Source organism: Botrytis cinerea, chromosome 3, assembly GCF_000143535.2.
Source record: "Botrytis cinerea B05.10 chromosome 3, complete sequence".
NCBI classification, from domain to species: domain Eukaryota; kingdom Fungi; phylum Ascomycota; class Leotiomycetes; order Helotiales; family Sclerotiniaceae; genus Botrytis; species Botrytis cinerea.
In genome coordinates, this window is record NC_037312.1 from 942,374 (window position 1) to 958,579 (window position 16,206).

The 16,206-nt window shown below is 45.5% G+C and overlaps 6 protein-coding genes across 7 annotated transcripts; 4 read left to right on the forward strand and 2 right to left on the reverse strand.

The window, feature by feature from the left end:
• The first annotated feature begins 111 nt into the window (after positions 1–111).
• Positions 112–2,005, forward strand: Bccdc34. Its single transcript, XM_001554954.2, has 3 exons — positions 112–850; positions 909–992; positions 1,045–2,005. Exons 1-3 carry the CDS (start codon positions 773–775, stop codon positions 1,576–1,578), a joined length of 696 nt encoding a protein of 231 aa, XP_001555004.1. The 5' UTR covers positions 112–772; the 3' UTR covers positions 1,579–2,005.
• A 764-nt stretch (positions 2,006–2,769) lies between these two features.
• BCIN_03g02850 (hypothetical protein) lies at positions 2,770–6,203 on the forward strand. 2 transcript variants are annotated; one of them, XM_024691850.1, is made up of 8 exons: positions 2,770–3,180; positions 3,237–3,311; positions 3,365–3,428; positions 3,492–3,623; positions 3,677–4,900; positions 4,949–5,214; positions 5,265–5,384; positions 5,434–6,203. In XM_024691850.1, exons 1-8 carry the CDS (start codon positions 3,091–3,093, stop codon positions 5,983–5,985), a joined length of 2,523 nt encoding a protein of 840 aa, XP_024547624.1. In that variant the 5' UTR covers positions 2,770–3,090; the 3' UTR covers positions 5,986–6,203. The 2 variants fall into 2 exon arrangements, with proteins under 2 accessions (XP_024547624.1, XP_024547623.1); XM_024691851.1 differs by having other exon boundaries at positions 3,365–3,422.
• Positions 6,204–6,223: 20 nt separating this feature from the next.
• Positions 6,224–8,919, reverse strand: Bcsis1. Its single transcript, XM_024691852.1, has 4 exons — positions 8,328–8,919; positions 7,767–8,048; positions 6,888–7,656; positions 6,224–6,812 (listed from the first exon to the last, which is right to left on the reverse strand). The coding sequence occupies exons 2-4, from the start codon at positions 7,844–7,846 to the stop codon at positions 6,519–6,521; spliced, it is 1,143 nt and encodes a 380-aa protein (XP_024547625.1). The 5' UTR covers positions 7,847–8,048; positions 8,328–8,919; the 3' UTR covers positions 6,224–6,518.
• Positions 8,920–9,685: 766 nt separating this feature from the next.
• On the reverse strand, positions 9,686–10,822 carry BCIN_03g02870 (hypothetical protein; the record flags this gene model as incomplete). The annotated part of the gene is made up of 3 exons (XM_001554951.2): positions 9,686–10,387; positions 10,445–10,511; positions 10,569–10,822. The coding sequence occupies 3 exons, from the start codon at positions 10,820–10,822 to the stop codon at positions 9,686–9,688; spliced, it is 1,023 nt and encodes a 340-aa protein (XP_001555001.1).
• Positions 10,823–13,034: 2,212 nt separating this feature from the next.
• On the forward strand, positions 13,035–14,719 carry BCIN_03g02880 (hypothetical protein). Its single transcript, XM_001554950.2, has 2 exons — positions 13,035–13,277; positions 13,324–14,719. Exons 1-2 carry the CDS (start codon positions 13,275–13,277, stop codon positions 14,581–14,583), a joined length of 1,263 nt encoding a protein of 420 aa, XP_001555000.1. The 5' UTR covers positions 13,035–13,274; the 3' UTR covers positions 14,584–14,719.
• A 343-nt stretch (positions 14,720–15,062) lies between these two features.
• Positions 15,063–16,189, forward strand: BCIN_03g02890 (hypothetical protein). The gene is made up of 2 exons (XM_024691853.1): positions 15,063–15,240; positions 15,309–16,189. The coding sequence occupies exons 1-2, from the start codon at positions 15,130–15,132 to the stop codon at positions 16,125–16,127; spliced, it is 930 nt and encodes a 309-aa protein (XP_024547626.1). The 5' UTR covers positions 15,063–15,129; the 3' UTR covers positions 16,128–16,189.
• The last annotated feature ends 17 nt before the right edge of the window (positions 16,190–16,206 follow it).

The following is a 16,206-nucleotide window of genomic DNA, read 5'->3' on the forward strand; positions in this document are numbered from 1 at the left end:
GTTCCACACTCCGGACGAAGTCTTGAATTCTCCAAAATCATGCGACTCGGGTTTTGACTATTTTAGGAGATAAGCGCAAGATACTCCCTCGACTTTATCCTGACACCTTTTGGAATCCACAATAATGAAAAGCTTAAAACCCTTTTGGGGTACTCATTGATTCACTGATTCACTCATTTTGTCATATTGCCATGCAATCCTTGCTCTTTGAAGGCGAGTCGCTGGTGCCCGAAAAATGCCGTAGCAAACATTCTACAGAGTACGGAGCAGGAGTCGTAGCGCAACTAGACATAACTAGACATAACTAGACATAGTAGCGCAACGTACCTTTGGCAAATCAGCCAGCGAAACTGAATTAGTCTTTCTTGACTATTTTAAACTCTTACAAAACCACCACATAATCCTCGACTTTCTACCATCATCTAACATTTCGCTCTTCGCTTTTCGCTTTCTTCTCCTCGAAGACACTATAAAACCCTCTTTACTCTTCCAGTCCAACGCATAATTCGGGACTCTTCAATACTCAATACTCAATACTCTACAGGGTCTCACTTTCGACAGCCAACCTTGTTGGTCATCATCCACTCTCAAACAACCCCATCTTGCCCTTTCACATTCATTCCGTCTTACTCGAGTCGTTTCTGGATCACATCATTTTACTGCAACCACCACAGTAATTAAACCTGTCTCGACCCCCAAATACTTGACAACAATCTACTTCCTGTTTTCTGTCAATCCCATTTGAAAGCATACAATAAAGAACACCGTCAAAATGTCTGCCGTTGCTGCGAAAAATCGTTTGATGTCCGAGTACAAGGGACTGGCCAAAGAGAAATGGGTCAACATCGAGGTAGGCGGTTCTTGCACAATAGCTGCTCTTCTTGCGGCTCACTAACTCGATGGCACAGATGAACGAAGAATCCCTATTCAAGTGGCAAGTCGGTTTGATGGTTGTTAACGACGAGAGTGCTTTCAACGGTGCTTACTTCAAGGTGAGAACTCTCTGTGTTATTGTGTTTTACAGCCGCTGATTTTCAACCACAGGCCGAAATGACTTTCACCGACAATTATCCATACAGCCCTCCTACCTTCAAGTTCCTCCGACCAATCCAACACCCTAATATCTATCCCGATGGCAAATTGTGTATCTCAATCTTGCACCCACCCGGAGAAGACGAGCAATCCGGAGAATCTGCCAGTGAACGTTGGTCCCCGTTACAAGGAGTTGAATCCGTTTTGCGTTCCATACTTCTTCTCCTGGATGATCCCGAGATCAACTCTCCTGCCAACGTCGACGCTGGAGTTATGTACCGTGATAACAAGGAAAAATATAACGAGAAAGCTAAAGAGGCTGTCGCTGCTTCGAAGCAGGACATTCCAGCCGGATTTGAAATGCCCAAAACACTTGAAACTGCCCCTCCTGCGAAACTTGTAGATGACGATGCGTTCTGGGCCGAAAGTGATGAAGAGGACGACTTTGGGGCCAGTGATAGTTCCGATGAAGATATGGAGAACGAAGACGAAGAGGAAGAGGATGGCGAGGAACAAGAAGAGGACGATGAAGACATGGAAGATTAAGGGAGAAGAGCTATCAAGTCTCACTTATTCTTGAAGTGCATTGCTTCTCACGAACCTCCCAAATGTTCTCAATACTGGCTACTTCGTTAAAAGTGCTTCTGGTCACAACTTGCGATAGAGGGAGGGTCATATTATTTTATTTTACAGCGCATAGTACAGCGGCGGTCCGCTTGGTTTACATGGGAGGCGCAAAGGACAATGCAAGCATATTCACTTTCCAGGCGTACGTATAACAGGGCTTTTTACACTGAGGGATCTTAGCGCTTTTAGATTATGGGGAAATATGGATTTGGTGTTACATATTTTGAAGGGCATAATTTATCTGGGGCTTTTGCAGTAGGTGGCGAGATAGGGTAAATAGTTACAGGCTGTGGATAGGAATATTTCAATACAAGATAAGTTCGCAATACCTAGTGTTGATAGTTCATACTGCTCGCACTTGAGATGACATCTATTTCCCACCCATGGCGGCATGAGGCTCACCAATTCAGAGGGATTTCATTATCCTTTGAAATGCTTTAGAGTCTACGAGAAACTCATCCAGCTGAGTGTTTGACAGAAGAGTTTTGTATAGTGTAGGACTCCTATATTACGCCAAATCATATGGGGATGATAATGTAGCTTGAATGTTGTATGAATGTCAGACATTGGACGCTTTGATGCTGGGAAAGGATGGTCACAAGGGGATCATCCCCCTTTACGTCTGCACTTCTACTCCCAGACACATATAGTTCTAAAGGCTCGAAAACGATGAGTGTAGCGCATCCGCAATAAGCGACACACCAATGAGAATACTCTAACACATACTTCGACGTGATTTCTCTATGCGTTCCCTACCCATTGTGCCTCTAATGTCTTGGAGAAGTGGGTTTGGAAAGTATACTTCTTTAGATTCAAGACGTTTTGAATCGAATAGAATTGTTCTTTAGTGGCTTGTGAGAGTCTTAGACAGACATCTCGATACATTATCCAGTCTTGCCATCAGGTTCATCTCCCTCTAGATGTACACCTAGCGTTCGTGTAGATGCTGTTTGAAACCGGAGCATTATGAGGATGGGATTGTCTTTTGGAGATGAGGTCTCTGGAGAAACGAACTCTTCTCATAGTCAATGAGCTCCACCCACCACACTCTTCCCTTCCAGGTTGGGCTTAGCATGATCTCCTGCGTAATATTTCTTCGAAGTGAAAGCTGGTGGTCCTAGTGGGGTTGATATGAAGCTCGGACTTGTATGCTCCCCCAGCCCTAACATCCCCGGATCTCGCCCATCAAACAATTCCCATCTCGCTCTGTCAACCTCCTCTAGCAAACCACCCTAGAGTCTACTAGCAACTGGACCCTGTTTGTCATATCGACAAACCGGATTATCCATTTAATAATCTCTTTGATCTCCTCATTTTCACTTCTTTGCTTTAGCTGCATGACCTGGGGAGAAACCAGAAGCCTTCCAGAATCCATCATAGCTCCAAAGGTCCAAAGTCAAGATCGATCTGAAGCCTGCTGCCACGGCGATCATGGCGGCGCAACCAGCTGCTCAAGATGTTCAATCCTTTCTGGATATGACTGGACAGACAAATCGACAAGAGGCAATCTTGAGATTGAAGGTGGGGGCTATTCCAGCCAGATACTTTCTCCTAAAGCGCAATGCTAACATAGACAGGGCAACAATAATAATGTTCAGCAGGCGATCAATGAGTACTATGATGATCTTGATCTTGGAAGAAATCCTAATCGAGTCAGTATGAAGTCGCATGATGTAGTATATGGTCACTGATTTGGTGGTGGCAGTACACTTGGGATGATAGCCAATTCAATAGAGATCGTGATGGAGGTGGTGCGCAACATGGTATTTGTGTGTTCTCTTGTTTCGAATCAAATATTTGAAGACTCTTACTAATGCATTTTTCTGCTGCAGCTTTCGCAGTCCAAGGTCCAGATGAATTTCCCGCCTACTCTCATTTCGAAAGTGCTGCACCCTCCAGACCACCATCTAGAACTAGTAACAATAAGTCGCCTCTGAGCAAAGTTGTGGATCTCACGACTAACAGTACGTCCTCTTTCAACCCTCCATTTCGCATACTCTAACACATGATGTGGCAGATTCTACCACTGCTTTTACTCAATATGCCGACAATGATGATAAAGAACTCCAGCAGGCGCTTGCTGCTTCGATGGCAGACTCTAGTTTACCCCCGCAAGAATCCGGCGTAGTGGGAACAGACCAACCTTACTTTGGTCCTGCTACAAGATCCGACTATGGAGATAATTGGGCCATGGTTCCTATATCAACTGTCAAAGAAATCTACCAAGATCCAGAACCTTGGGATCGCTTGCGAATCTGGGAAGACAAAAGACCTACTTGCCCCGCCTTTCTTAAGCCTTCTGGAGACGCACATAGACTAGGTGCTCTTCTTACAATCTATTACAACATTCCGGTCGCCCGTGAGGTATTCCTCAGAAGAGAAAACATCGAGACGTACTATCCATACGAGACTGGTTGGTGGAGCGGCAGACCAATAGAATATCCCATCGCATCGTTGCAGGAAGATCCCAACTTTGTAGCTGACGATCGAAGATTTGGCCAGGAGCTCCAGAAAGTCATGGCTTTTCTAGACAAGACAGAGCGAAGCTACGGCTCTGTGGATGTTATTACCGAACTTCCATACATGCAACAGAACGCTGGGAATGATGTTGAGACTGATTTTTTTCTATGCTTCAAGAATTTGATGCAGGGCAAGCGATCGTTAAAACACATCTTTTCTTCAGCTGCATATGGTACAGATCCCGACCCTGATGGAAATACCATATTCGCCATATTCGACCTTCATCTCCCCACAAAAGATTCTCTTACCGAGAATCTTTATGATCTTGCAGATGGAGCTCTGTGGGATGGTTGTCCTCTTACTCTCGAGAATTCGCCCTTCTTGAATCATCTTGGCGATGTTATTTCTTTTAGAATTAAAGGTGACAAGCATAACGATCAGAAAGCAATCGAAGTGCCAGCTGTATGGTATCCTGATAGATATCTGCAGTTTGCATCTGAGGATTCATTAGCTATGCGTACAGAAAAGCATAATTTGCAACTAAAAATTCAGGATATTTCTCGACAGGAGAGGCAATTAAAATGGACCACCCACAATGGAAAAACACTTCTAGTTGAAGATGTTATGAAGTTGTCACTCAACCATGATCAGAACGAGCTTCCACCCAGCAACAAGAGCATAAGTGATCTTACCTCTGAGGTTCCCATGGGCGGATCAAAGAGTGCAGATTTGTCTAAAGGGCTCAAAAAGTTGATGGATAATGTGAACGCGAAGCTAAAGAGTAAGATCACACAGACTGGTCAATGATCATCCAACTAACAGGAATTAGAACTACAAGATGAAAGAGAAAAGGCCAAAGAAGCTTGGAGAGAACTTTCAACGTTGTATACAGATCCAGCCAAAACCTCTCGGGAATTGCACAGATATACTCTTCGTGGCGTAAGCTTGACCAAGGAGACGACATATGTTTGCACTCATATAGTGCCGGATCTCATTGATTTCACCGCTAATGAAGCTGAACGTATTCCTCTCAGTGATGGTCAGTGGTGGAGAATGCACTTTAGTACCTCGTCTCCCCCTTCAAGAACAGTAGAAGTGAGTATTACGAGAATTCAACTTGTGAAAATTTGTTAACAAGACAATAGAAAACCACCCTGGAGAAAGTTTTGGAGGATATTAAAGTTCAGAACGAGACGGCAATTTTGGTTTATGCTTCTGACGAGGCAATGGAGATGGCTACGCGCACAACACCACCTGAACTCACTGTATGTTCGTTCCTTTATGCGCCCTGATAATCTTGCTAACAACATTTAGTCCTTCGTTTACAACGATAATGCCATTTTTAGACAGGAATTACCCATGCCCCAACCTGGTGTGAAAACTCCTGACGAATCACAACACTCACCAAAATCGCCAGGAAAGCGTAAGCGCGAGCAGCATACATCTTCCTCAGCCTACAATGACGAATGGAATGGAGTCGGTTCTTCTTCAAACACCTCTAGAAACTCAAACACTACGATGAATGACGAACGGAATGATGTCACAAATGAACCCTCGTACACTGACGCTTCGTGGGCGACGTCCCAATCTTCGGCTCTACAAGCTCGTTACACTCTAAGTGACCCACTGATTGTGGGTGTCGATCCATTTCCCAATGACACACCACAAGAAATGCAAGAACGTCGTGGTAGCAGCATGTTACAAAACTTTACTGGCAATTCTGTTGAGAAAGGTGTGATTAACGATAGCATGGAGATTGAGGATATCGAGACCGATGACATGCAGCGTGAGGAAGAAGACATATCGCTGCCTACCCGCCAGAAAGATGACGCCACTGCAACCAAACAGGTTGGATTTGTTGAGTAGGTCTGATTGGGTCCGGTCGATATTTTGGAATTCTTGCATAGTCGATGAATAAACCAAGATGGATGGATGAATGCTATTTTGAAGTGTACATTTTCATTTCGTACATAGAGAGAAGCACAACACTCTGGAGGCATGAGATTTTCAGCATGATGCATCCACCAGGTATGAATTACAAATTCAATAAATTAGAGATGTTCGTAGGATACCTAATTGAAGCAATTACAAAAGTTAAAATATCTGTGCAATGGATCTTCTTGGCAAGTGTGCAGATATATAATGTGGACTACTCAATAGCATTTGCGTTTATTATGAATCGTCATTTCATTCCTCATTCCTCATTTAACAATTCAACCTAGTCAAGGAAGTATATTTCTTCTTTCCATGCATCCATCCATCCCAAGACACTCGGAACAACAGTCCAAATCATGCATGCTTGCTATATCCCGCTCTCACTCCAGTTCCGCTAGCTAATATAAACAACAGGAAATCCCTTCCTATACGCCGAAACCCCAAAATAGCAACGTTAAATCCGCCTACAAAATGTCCTTCAAAGCCCGCTTCTGCTCCGCCGTCAAACTCGTCGGGAACTTCACGTTATACTTCACAATAAAGTTACCCCTCGTGCCAGGTTGCTTGCTCAGCGGCATGCCCAAATCCGGATAGGAATCTGAGGAGCCGGGTTGAGTGGGTCCTCCTTTATCGAGAGAGATGTTTTTACCATCGATAGTTGTGACGGTGCGGTTCCAGCCTGTTAGGGCTTCTTTGAGATCAAGGTCAACGGTCATAATTAGGTCGTCACCGTCGCGGGTTAGGTAGGGATGTTTTTTCTAATAAGTAGGTTAGTACGTTTTTTGTTCATGGATAAATGGAGGGGAAGCTCTTGGTCGGAGAGTAAAACATACCTCTTCAATAACAAAATGTAAATCCTGCTGTCCCCCCTCCTCTTGGTCACCCACGCCCTTGAACTTAATCTTACTTCCCTTCTTCAATCCGGGTTTGATATCCATTTCCAAAATGCGATCGGTGGTTTGTCTCTTGCCCGTTTCCGGATCAAAAGTCTTCCTCTTAATCTTCATCTTCTTATGACAACCCTTGAACAATTCTTCAAGACTCAACGCTAGAGGTTTCTCCACCGTCGTCACCTCAGGCGTCTCCGCCCTCGGTCTCGCTGGTTGCGCACCCTCGAATGCCGAGCGTGCGGGTCTCGATCGTCCGCCTGCTCCTCCAGGACTGGAGCGAGGCATTCCTCCCCCCATACTTGCGAAGATATCATCCATTCCATCCCCACCACCTCCCGCTCCTTGGCCTCTCAAAAATTCACTGAAAATCGATTCTGGATTGCTGAAACTAAATCCTCCGCCGCCTGGCCCGCCCGCGCTACTGAAATCATAGTGGAATGTCTTTCCTCTAGGCATGCCACCGCCAGAGGAACTAAAGCCTTCAAAACCGCCAGGCATGCCTCCTGCGCTTGCATATGGGTTTCCACCACTCGTACCGGGCTCGGGTGGTGGGGGACCGCCGCGAAGCATAAATTCTAATCCATACTGGTCGTAAGTTTTGCGCTTTTCGGGATCCGAGAGGATTTCGTAGGCTTGAGATACTTCTTTGAATTTTTCAGCCGAGTCGGGTTTATCTTTATTTTTGTCGGGGTGGTGTTTTAGGGCCATTGCACTGTCTGACTGTTAGTTTTCTGTTCCCCGTTGGATAAGCTGGGAGTAGCGGTGGAGATGATGAAAATGGAATGCGTATGAAGAGGGGGAATTTTGTTATCTCGTACATACCGATATGCTTTTTTGATTTCTTGTTGATTCGCAGAAGGCTTGATGCCTAATGCATCGTAAAGTTTTGTTTCTGCCACCATATTTGCCGCTTTTTGAATGTATGTTGCTGTCGAACTATGGTTTGAGAGGGGAAACGAAAAGTCGTGACGTTGTTGGATAAGCTATGTCCAACTTCAAAGATCAACAGCCAACAGCAAATTCTCGTCTAATGAAGGTGTCGACTATCGACCACGGGTTGCAAATTGGTTGTAGAAAGGCTGTAAAACGGTCGTCCAGCAAAATCTGAATGAATGTCGTCAGTGACCAGGATTGCAGGGAAAAAAATAAGCAGACAAAGGTCGTATTATAAAAGACCTATCAAAGAATCTGAAGGCAGGTTATGTGTTGGGTCTTATGTGCTGGTGTTCGCAATAGTGGCTGGCAAGTCTGGTTGGATTGATGGATTGGCTGATTTGGTGAGACTTGACGGATAGAAGGAAGGAACAATGTTGTTCATTTGTCCTTTCCTCACAAGAACACAGGGGAATGGAAATGGAAATGGAAACCGTGAGATATACACACCACTTGAATAAGATTCTTCCAAAGATCTCGTGATTGTGAACTATGAGTTGGCTAGTTTGGGTATGAGTCCTCCTTGTTGTCTTTTCCCTAGATACCGATCTTGCTTTGGTGCCGCTGAAAGAAGAGAGAATATGGAGAATGAGATTGTGATCCTTTGTTGTCGTTGTCGCTGTTGTCAGGCAAGTGAGAGAGTACTCCAATCGAATTGCGTCGGATGAGAGATTGAATTGGTAGGAATTAATTGGGCAACAGATCTTTGTTAAGTTTGGCAACAGTCAAGTGCATGTACGTGTACGTGTATGTGTATGTGTGTGTGTATATGTATATGTATGAATGAGTGTTGCAAGCTTTAAAAGCTTCGTGCTGATCTACCCACGCAGCGCAAACTAGCTGGTATAGCTCTCTTCCATCAGAATCCCTCCTCCACCAACAGAATCAAGAATCTTCCATCTTTCCCCCCGCCATCCAAAGATTGGGCGGTGACGTTTTTACAGTGGGGGGTTTGGGTGCTTCAACCGAGCAGGGAGCAGGGGGTGCATCGATAGAGATGGAAGCTTCGAGAACCTTCTACCCTCTGTATGGTTCGACGGGCAAGGAGATTGGAGATTGGAGATTGTAGATTGTAGATTGTACTACTTACATTCTTGGTGCGGTGCTATCACAAGAGAATGTATGAGGGGATCGAACAACAGTCATGTATAAAATCGATGCTAGATGTCTCGTGCCGGCACTTTCGAACAGAGAGATAGAACTGAGTGCCCAACGTGCCTAACTACCTAATCGAGGTGACGTCCACACGAGCCACACCAGCCACTCCAGCCACTCCAGCCACTTCACACGCGCTGCTCTCTGATCCTTATCGCAAGCTTGATCCTGGATCCTTTGCCGCCTACCTCCCTCCTAGAACTAGCTCATGCCATCTCATCTCGTGCTATCTCATGGTCCACAACTCCTACAAACAACATTCATCCTGGCCGCTTACAGAATGGCCAACACCTCGTCCCATCGAGCTTACCATGACCGCTTTCCACTACACCAACGTCTGTGTTGAACGAGGAAATGCCATCAACTTCCTAATCGTTGCGAGTTGATCCTTCGGCAACGTCGGAGTCGGACTGCGCAATCATCAAGGCATCGCAAGCTATATCAACGATAGGAGCAATGGGTACGGGGTCCCATGAACACTAGAGAGTCAACGCGACGCTCTCCAGATGATGGAGTATCGGCGACGATTGCATAACACATGACTCACATTACAATCACCAAAAATCTTGTTTCAGAACAGCAAAATGAGAAATTTCAACCTAAACGCCTTGTATTTCTATTAAAAATCCCAAAAAGCGACAAACGCACCCATTTTATACCGCAACAGAAATCTTACTATCGCGCTCCACAAACCTATCATTCTCCGCCATCATACCCGTCAAAAATTTCCCATTCGCATCCAACGTGCTTGGACTCTTAAATACATTAAACTTGAAATCGTGCCATTCCTTTGCCGTCCAAGCCTTTCCATTTGGGTCACTGAATTTTACATCATCATTCGGGCGCAAGAAATACGCAATGCTATACCGATCCACGTCTTGTCTTTGCCTGAGCGGAACGACGCGATGCACAACGCTCGCTAGCTCTCCCCCAGATGGAAAGCGTAAACTATCACCGACGTTGATGATGGCGTGGCCAGCCCGGGGCTCGAGAAATTCCCATTGTTTAGTGACCGGGGAGAGGAATTGAAGACCCCATTGTCTAGCAAGCAAGAAGGTGAGTGTACCAACATCAGTATGTTTATTGTGGCCTACTCTAGTGGGCTCAGTGCCCTCTTCGTGCTTTGGATAGCGCAACATGCCGAGCGTTGAAAGCGAGGTCACTCCTGCGATAGGGTCGGCGTGATAGGATTCAAACCTCTTGGAGCCGGTGAGGCTTAGCTGGGTCGAAAGACGCGAGAGAATCATAAGAGTGATGTTGTGAGCATCCTTGATAAATGAGAAGAATACATCTGATTGGGAGCGGACCGAGGAAGTAAGGTCAGTTGAACCTTTGAGGAATTCTCGACGGGAAATCTTTGAAAGAAAAGTTAGTTACGTTGAGAGATGGTATGAGTGAAGAGTGTTCCATACCTTGAGAGATTCGTAGCCGTCTCTTGTTTTTGGTTTAGGGCCCTCTTCGGTACCCATGCCCTCATAACTGGGAAGGGTTAGCGATAGATCGCAAAGATCCAAATGGCTTTGAACATAAACTTACCCAAAGTTGTCATCCCCTCGAGCGTCCTGCATCTTAATTTTAAGCGACTGTTCGAAGTAATACTTCATTACTAGAAGCATTTCATCCCAAAGTTTGCATAGCTCTGGATCACTGGTCAAATCGAGATAGAAGAAACCATAGTTCCGACAAGCGTTGAGCAACTTCTTGCTCTCTGCTTCATTATCAGCTCGGAGGAGGTCGAGGTAAATCGTTGGTAAAGATTGCGAAACGACGATGGGGTCAGTGATAGCCATTGCTAAAAATATGAAGCTGTGGTAATGTTGATGAAAGTGTGTATAAAGTTATAAAGATCTGAACTGGAATGTTGCTTTGAAGCCAAATAGGTGCAGCTTTGAACTATCTTATATATCTGGAGAGTGGCAAGATGGTAATGAGCTTCAACAAGTGTTTGCATGACCACTCTCAGCTAAAGACATTGCCAGGGCTGGCCAAGAGCTCACCCATGTGAGGATGTGATATGGCAGTCAAGTTGCGGTGTCAGATCATGCCATGTCAACCTCTCTTCTGATTGCCGTTTTCATATCAAAATAGTTCGGATGGTGTCATTCAGAGTTGGGATGAATCAGATGTTCGACGAGTCTATGCTTGAATCTACCATGTAGTATCAGATCACGCATGTCCAGGCCACTTTTCAATATCCCAGTTCCGGATTGGCAAACAAAAAGAATCTTGAGATGCGCAGTTCATTACGGACAACGCCTACGGTTTCCGAAGTACTCTCATCAAAACTTTACCCCTATCACACAAGTTTATTCTGACTGTCAACCCCTTGACCTCGACTGTCAAATCGTGACACATCTTTTGTCAAGATCTTACTGTCTCGTTTAACTTCATGGTGATTGATAGTCAAACTATCATTGCGATACTACAACGATGTCCAAAAATGGCGTGCGAGACGATGCTACTCAAGACGGAATGTACGAAGCGTAGTGGTTATATTGCCCTGGCGTCATGTGATTGTTATGGCCCGCCGTGAGGGTCTAGATGTTCGTTCTTCAAGCAAGGGGCTCTAGCCCTCATGTTGAAGCTTTCTTCAACACTAATCATCTTTTGATAAGCCCTAAGAGCGGGCACAATTAAATATTGAATTAAAATACACGGCTTGGATAATAGCGCACCCTTTCTTAATACTACGGTAGTATTGAAGAAAGCTAATATAGCCCCTTGGTCGCTTATCTACAGAGGCATTGCATTGCGTGATATCCTAGGTGCGGGGGTTCTGCCGAAAAAAATAAGTCTCTTGAGCGGCAGCAGGGGTCAGCCAAATTTTACTCCCTCTTTTTTTTTCTCCACACCACAATCACGACATCAAAGTGAGTTTGCAGGTTAGACAAATGATTTGTTTCCAGGTTAAGCGGTCTCGCAGTCTCGGCAGTCAAGCCCGGAAGGTCTTGCATACGGGAAAATTCAGTTTGTTTATGTTTGCCACGCTGACAAAACTTATGCAATTAAGCGATAAATAAGCTTACATCGCCACCAAGTAGCTTCAAGATGAATCGATGGTATTGGTGGCTTAATTTTTCGTCTCCATAATTTCATGAAGATCTTCTCAATCTGAATCAGCCTGTAAACGATGAGTTACCTTGTATTGCGAAACACTTTTTTACTAGCTAAGTTTAGTATATCACAAGGGTATAGGCCGCCTCAACTTGCATCTGCAGGGTCCTCCGGACACTCTCAACTTCCTGTAGATCTGAACAAGAACAATAAGCTATATTTACAGGCAGTTGATGTGCTTGCTAGCTTTGACATAAAACGACTTTATCCTCTGACAGCTTGGTCTTCATTTCCGATGCAGGGTTCCCTAGGATATACAGTCTAGACTTTCAACGCTGGGAGTGAATCACTTTGAGATCAAGTGGCTTGCGCCGAATATGCCAATAGTAGGCCATCTTCACTCCAAAAGTATTTGAGGATCTAGATCTTTTTGTTTCTTCAATGTAACGTTATTCGCACTCGGATGCAGCCAACGGTTCGTTCTTTCTAATCCCGAAATTGAGTGGGGAAAGGGGTGGGGAGGTATTCGTACTCTTGCGGCTCCTTCCCTTTGGACTGGGTTTCTTGGAGTCTCAGTTCGTATAGACGCCAGCTAGGTTGCACATCCTACTTTTCTTCTAAATTGCATGTTGTGTGATGAGTTGATTCGACCAGCGTAATTGCTTTCGATGTACACTAACTTTCCATGCTCAAGGTCATATTAGGCTGAGTAAAGAATGATAATAGTAAGCTGCTCGTTCATGAGATCTTCATTACGAATGTGATGAATATGAGCTTTGATTTCGATAGCGGTGAAGTGTGAAGCTGCAGATGCTTCTTTGTCGGCCGTAATATTGGAGGCGGAATCAACTGCAACATGCTACATCTTCCTGCCAACAAAAGAATGAACCCCAGCAGCTGCAGCGTGCCATCTTAAAAATCTAGGCTGGCCAGGCCGATGTAACCAAAGGATACAGTCACGTCAACTGAGGTGATTTGGTGCAATCTACAACAGACATCGGCGAGGCACCTATTTCGACTTAGCAAGAGAATTAACAGCTGTCAAAGAACAATCATTATCTCGCATAGTATAATTAGCCATTGTGATCTTACTTTAACTTCTCAATAACCTCAGATAACCAAACTTCAATCGCAATTCTATCGAGAAACTTTACTTTTCACAATATTTTTCTACAGTCACATAACACAATGGTACGTAGACTATTCTACCTTTGGTGTATCATGCTAACGAACGTAGATTAAACAATCCAACGGCGTTAAGCTCCCGCGACCAACGCAAAGCTTTGAAGATGTGCTTCCGCTCCCCCTCTCTATGCAACATAGCAAACCCATCGAAAGTTTTGCAGATATTGCAAAGCTCGATCAGAGAGACACTCCTGTTGTAACCATGTTCAGTGGCGGTCTCGACAGCACGTATTTGCTGCTCAGACTCCAGGAGCTCGGCTTTACAAACATCCACGCGGTGGCAGTAGATGTTGGAGCTCCTGTAGATGTGGACGGACTTACCAAACACGCTGCGCATTTCGGTGCTCAGTTCAAGTGTCTCGATGGTCGTGAGCTTTTTGTCCGAGATGGTGTTATGCCAGCTATTCGTGCTCATGCGATGTATTTGGGACAGTTCCCCATTAGCAGTTCGCTCACTCGTCCGATCATTGCACGTTTGGTCACCGATTATGCGAAGTCTGTGAACGCGGGTTTGCTCCTTCATACTGCCAATTTGTCGCAGAATAGCTTGCCTCGACTCAATAACTTCATTCGACGTCTTGGTTATCCCGGAAAGTTCGGGAGTCCATATCCTCAGTCTGTCGTCTCTCGAGAGAGGAAGGCTGAAGAACTTTCTGTAGCTGGACTGACTATCATGTCTGAGCGCAAGCTTAGCGGGGATGAAAATCTATGGTGTCGGGAGTTCGAGGATGGCCCGTTGGGTGACCCAGAGGGTTTCGACATTCCGGAAAATGCTTATGAATGGACAAGACGCTACAAAGAGCACGCAACCCAAGAACTCACACTTGGTTTCGAAAATGGAAATCTCATTTCTGTTGATGGGAAAAAACTCCCTCTTATTAAGGCTATCGCGCTTCTCAACAATGAAGTGGGAAAATATGGTCACGGTCGATTTGTAGGGCTTGAACCCCTTAGCACCGATCACAAGGTTCTCGAGATCCGCGAAGCTCCCGCTGCTGCCATTATCATGGACGCGCTTCGCCATCTCGAGATTGCCACGTTGGAGACCAAAACTCTCGAGTTGAAGCAACAGCTGGAACAGAAATGGACGCGCGAAGCTATTGCTGGCCATTGGGGAAGCGCGTGTCATACCATGTGTGATGTCGCTCTTGCTGCGTCTTTGAATGGCGTGGGTGGTAGTGTTACTTATGTTGTTGATTCTGTGCGTTTCCTACCTTGTGCTATTAAGGCGCAGAATCTTTGCTATGTGAGGGATCGCGATCAGTGGGAACAGGCGCAGCAATTACTCGGGGATGTGAAAAGTATCACGTAGGAGTGGGGTTTCAGAGATGAAAATGCGGGATTGTTTGTTTTGGGGGTGCTCTTTGGGTCTTTCTACCTATGTTTTCTTTCTTTTGTAGCTTCCTTTAGTTCGTCAATCAGTAGAACCAATACTTCGATGTTTTTCAAAGTTTGCTTCTGCTATCTATAGATGGTGATCTGGAACAATTTTGTGAGTGTTGTTAATGTCATGATGTATGCCAGGGGTGGAAAAGACAGGGCTCATATAGCCGCACTGCAAGGATCAGATCAAAACCTAAAGCTAATGGGGTTGTAAGATTATAGTAAGCTTACATTCGGGGATCCGGCATGGAACAGACTGGGGTAAACGACAGGGGCTTTCGCCTGTGGAGTGTGGCCACAAAGCTTGGACCACGGAACTGCCTCAACTGGGTGGGTGCATGTGCATGCCGTTATTTGCAGGGGTGAAACACCCTTCCTGAGTTTCTATGCATGAGTGTCGGCGTGCCTGGGTGCGTGGGCTGGAGATATAAATACTGGATGTTTTCATCTATACTCATGTCTTTGATGAATTCATATGCAGTTGTTTCGATTTCATAGATCGTGTTCTTTTCTGCAGTGTTTGTCCTCGAGAAATTTATACAATCAGCATTCGAGTGTTAGAAAATACACCTGTGGTCCAAATACCGTATGTCTCAACTCCACGTCCCCAAGTATCTCCCTGAGTTTCCGTACACAAATCTCACAAATCAATAGATGTCCGAAGCCACAAAACTAATCTATCAGCAAGATGGAGACAAGCTTCTCCATCCCGCCAAAATCCTCTCCATCCTCCCCGTCTCCGCACTTTCAGTTCCAGACCAGGCATTCCTGAAAGACTCCTCGGAAATCGAAAACGCCATCATCACCGACTCCACTATCTTCTATGTGCAAGGCGGCGGTCAGCCCTACGATACCGGAACCATGACTTCGGAAGTCACTGACAAAGCTAACTCTATCTTCGAAGTGAAATCCGTGCGTCAGCCCGCTCAAGGAAGTCAAATTCTTCATCTCGGCCGGTTTGTTCCTGTCGGAACTCCGCATTTCGAGAATGGAGAAGAAGTGCATCAACACATCGATGCCGAGAAACGGAATTTGTATTCGCGTTTCCACACCGCGGGACATATTCTCAGTCTTGCGATTCTAGCACTCGTGCGCGAGGGGGTGCTCTCGCCGCTGACGGAATCCAAGGCCTCGCATTATCCGGACTCGGCCGCGGTGGTCTTTGGGGGCTCGATCGAGGGGAAGCATAAAGATGCGATTCAGGCGAAGACGGACGAGTTTGTGAAATTGGCGAGGCCGGTCTCGATTCATTGGTGGTCGATGGAGGAGGTGAGAGAGAAGTGTAGTGGGGTGACGGAGGATTTTGCGTTGCCGGATGGGGAGGTCATGGCGAGAGTCGTGGAGATGGAGGGGCTGGGAAGTTATCCGTGTGGCGGGACTCATGTGCATGATTGTGGCCAGGTGGGAAAGATTGAGGTGAAGAAGATTTCGCGCTCGAAGGGCTTGACGAGAGTTTCGTATAGAGTTGTATAGTTTGGTTTAGCAGCAATGGAGATTTCAATTTTGTCTAGTTTTATTGATTGAAAGTTTGTGGAAAGAATGTTTTGTGAGA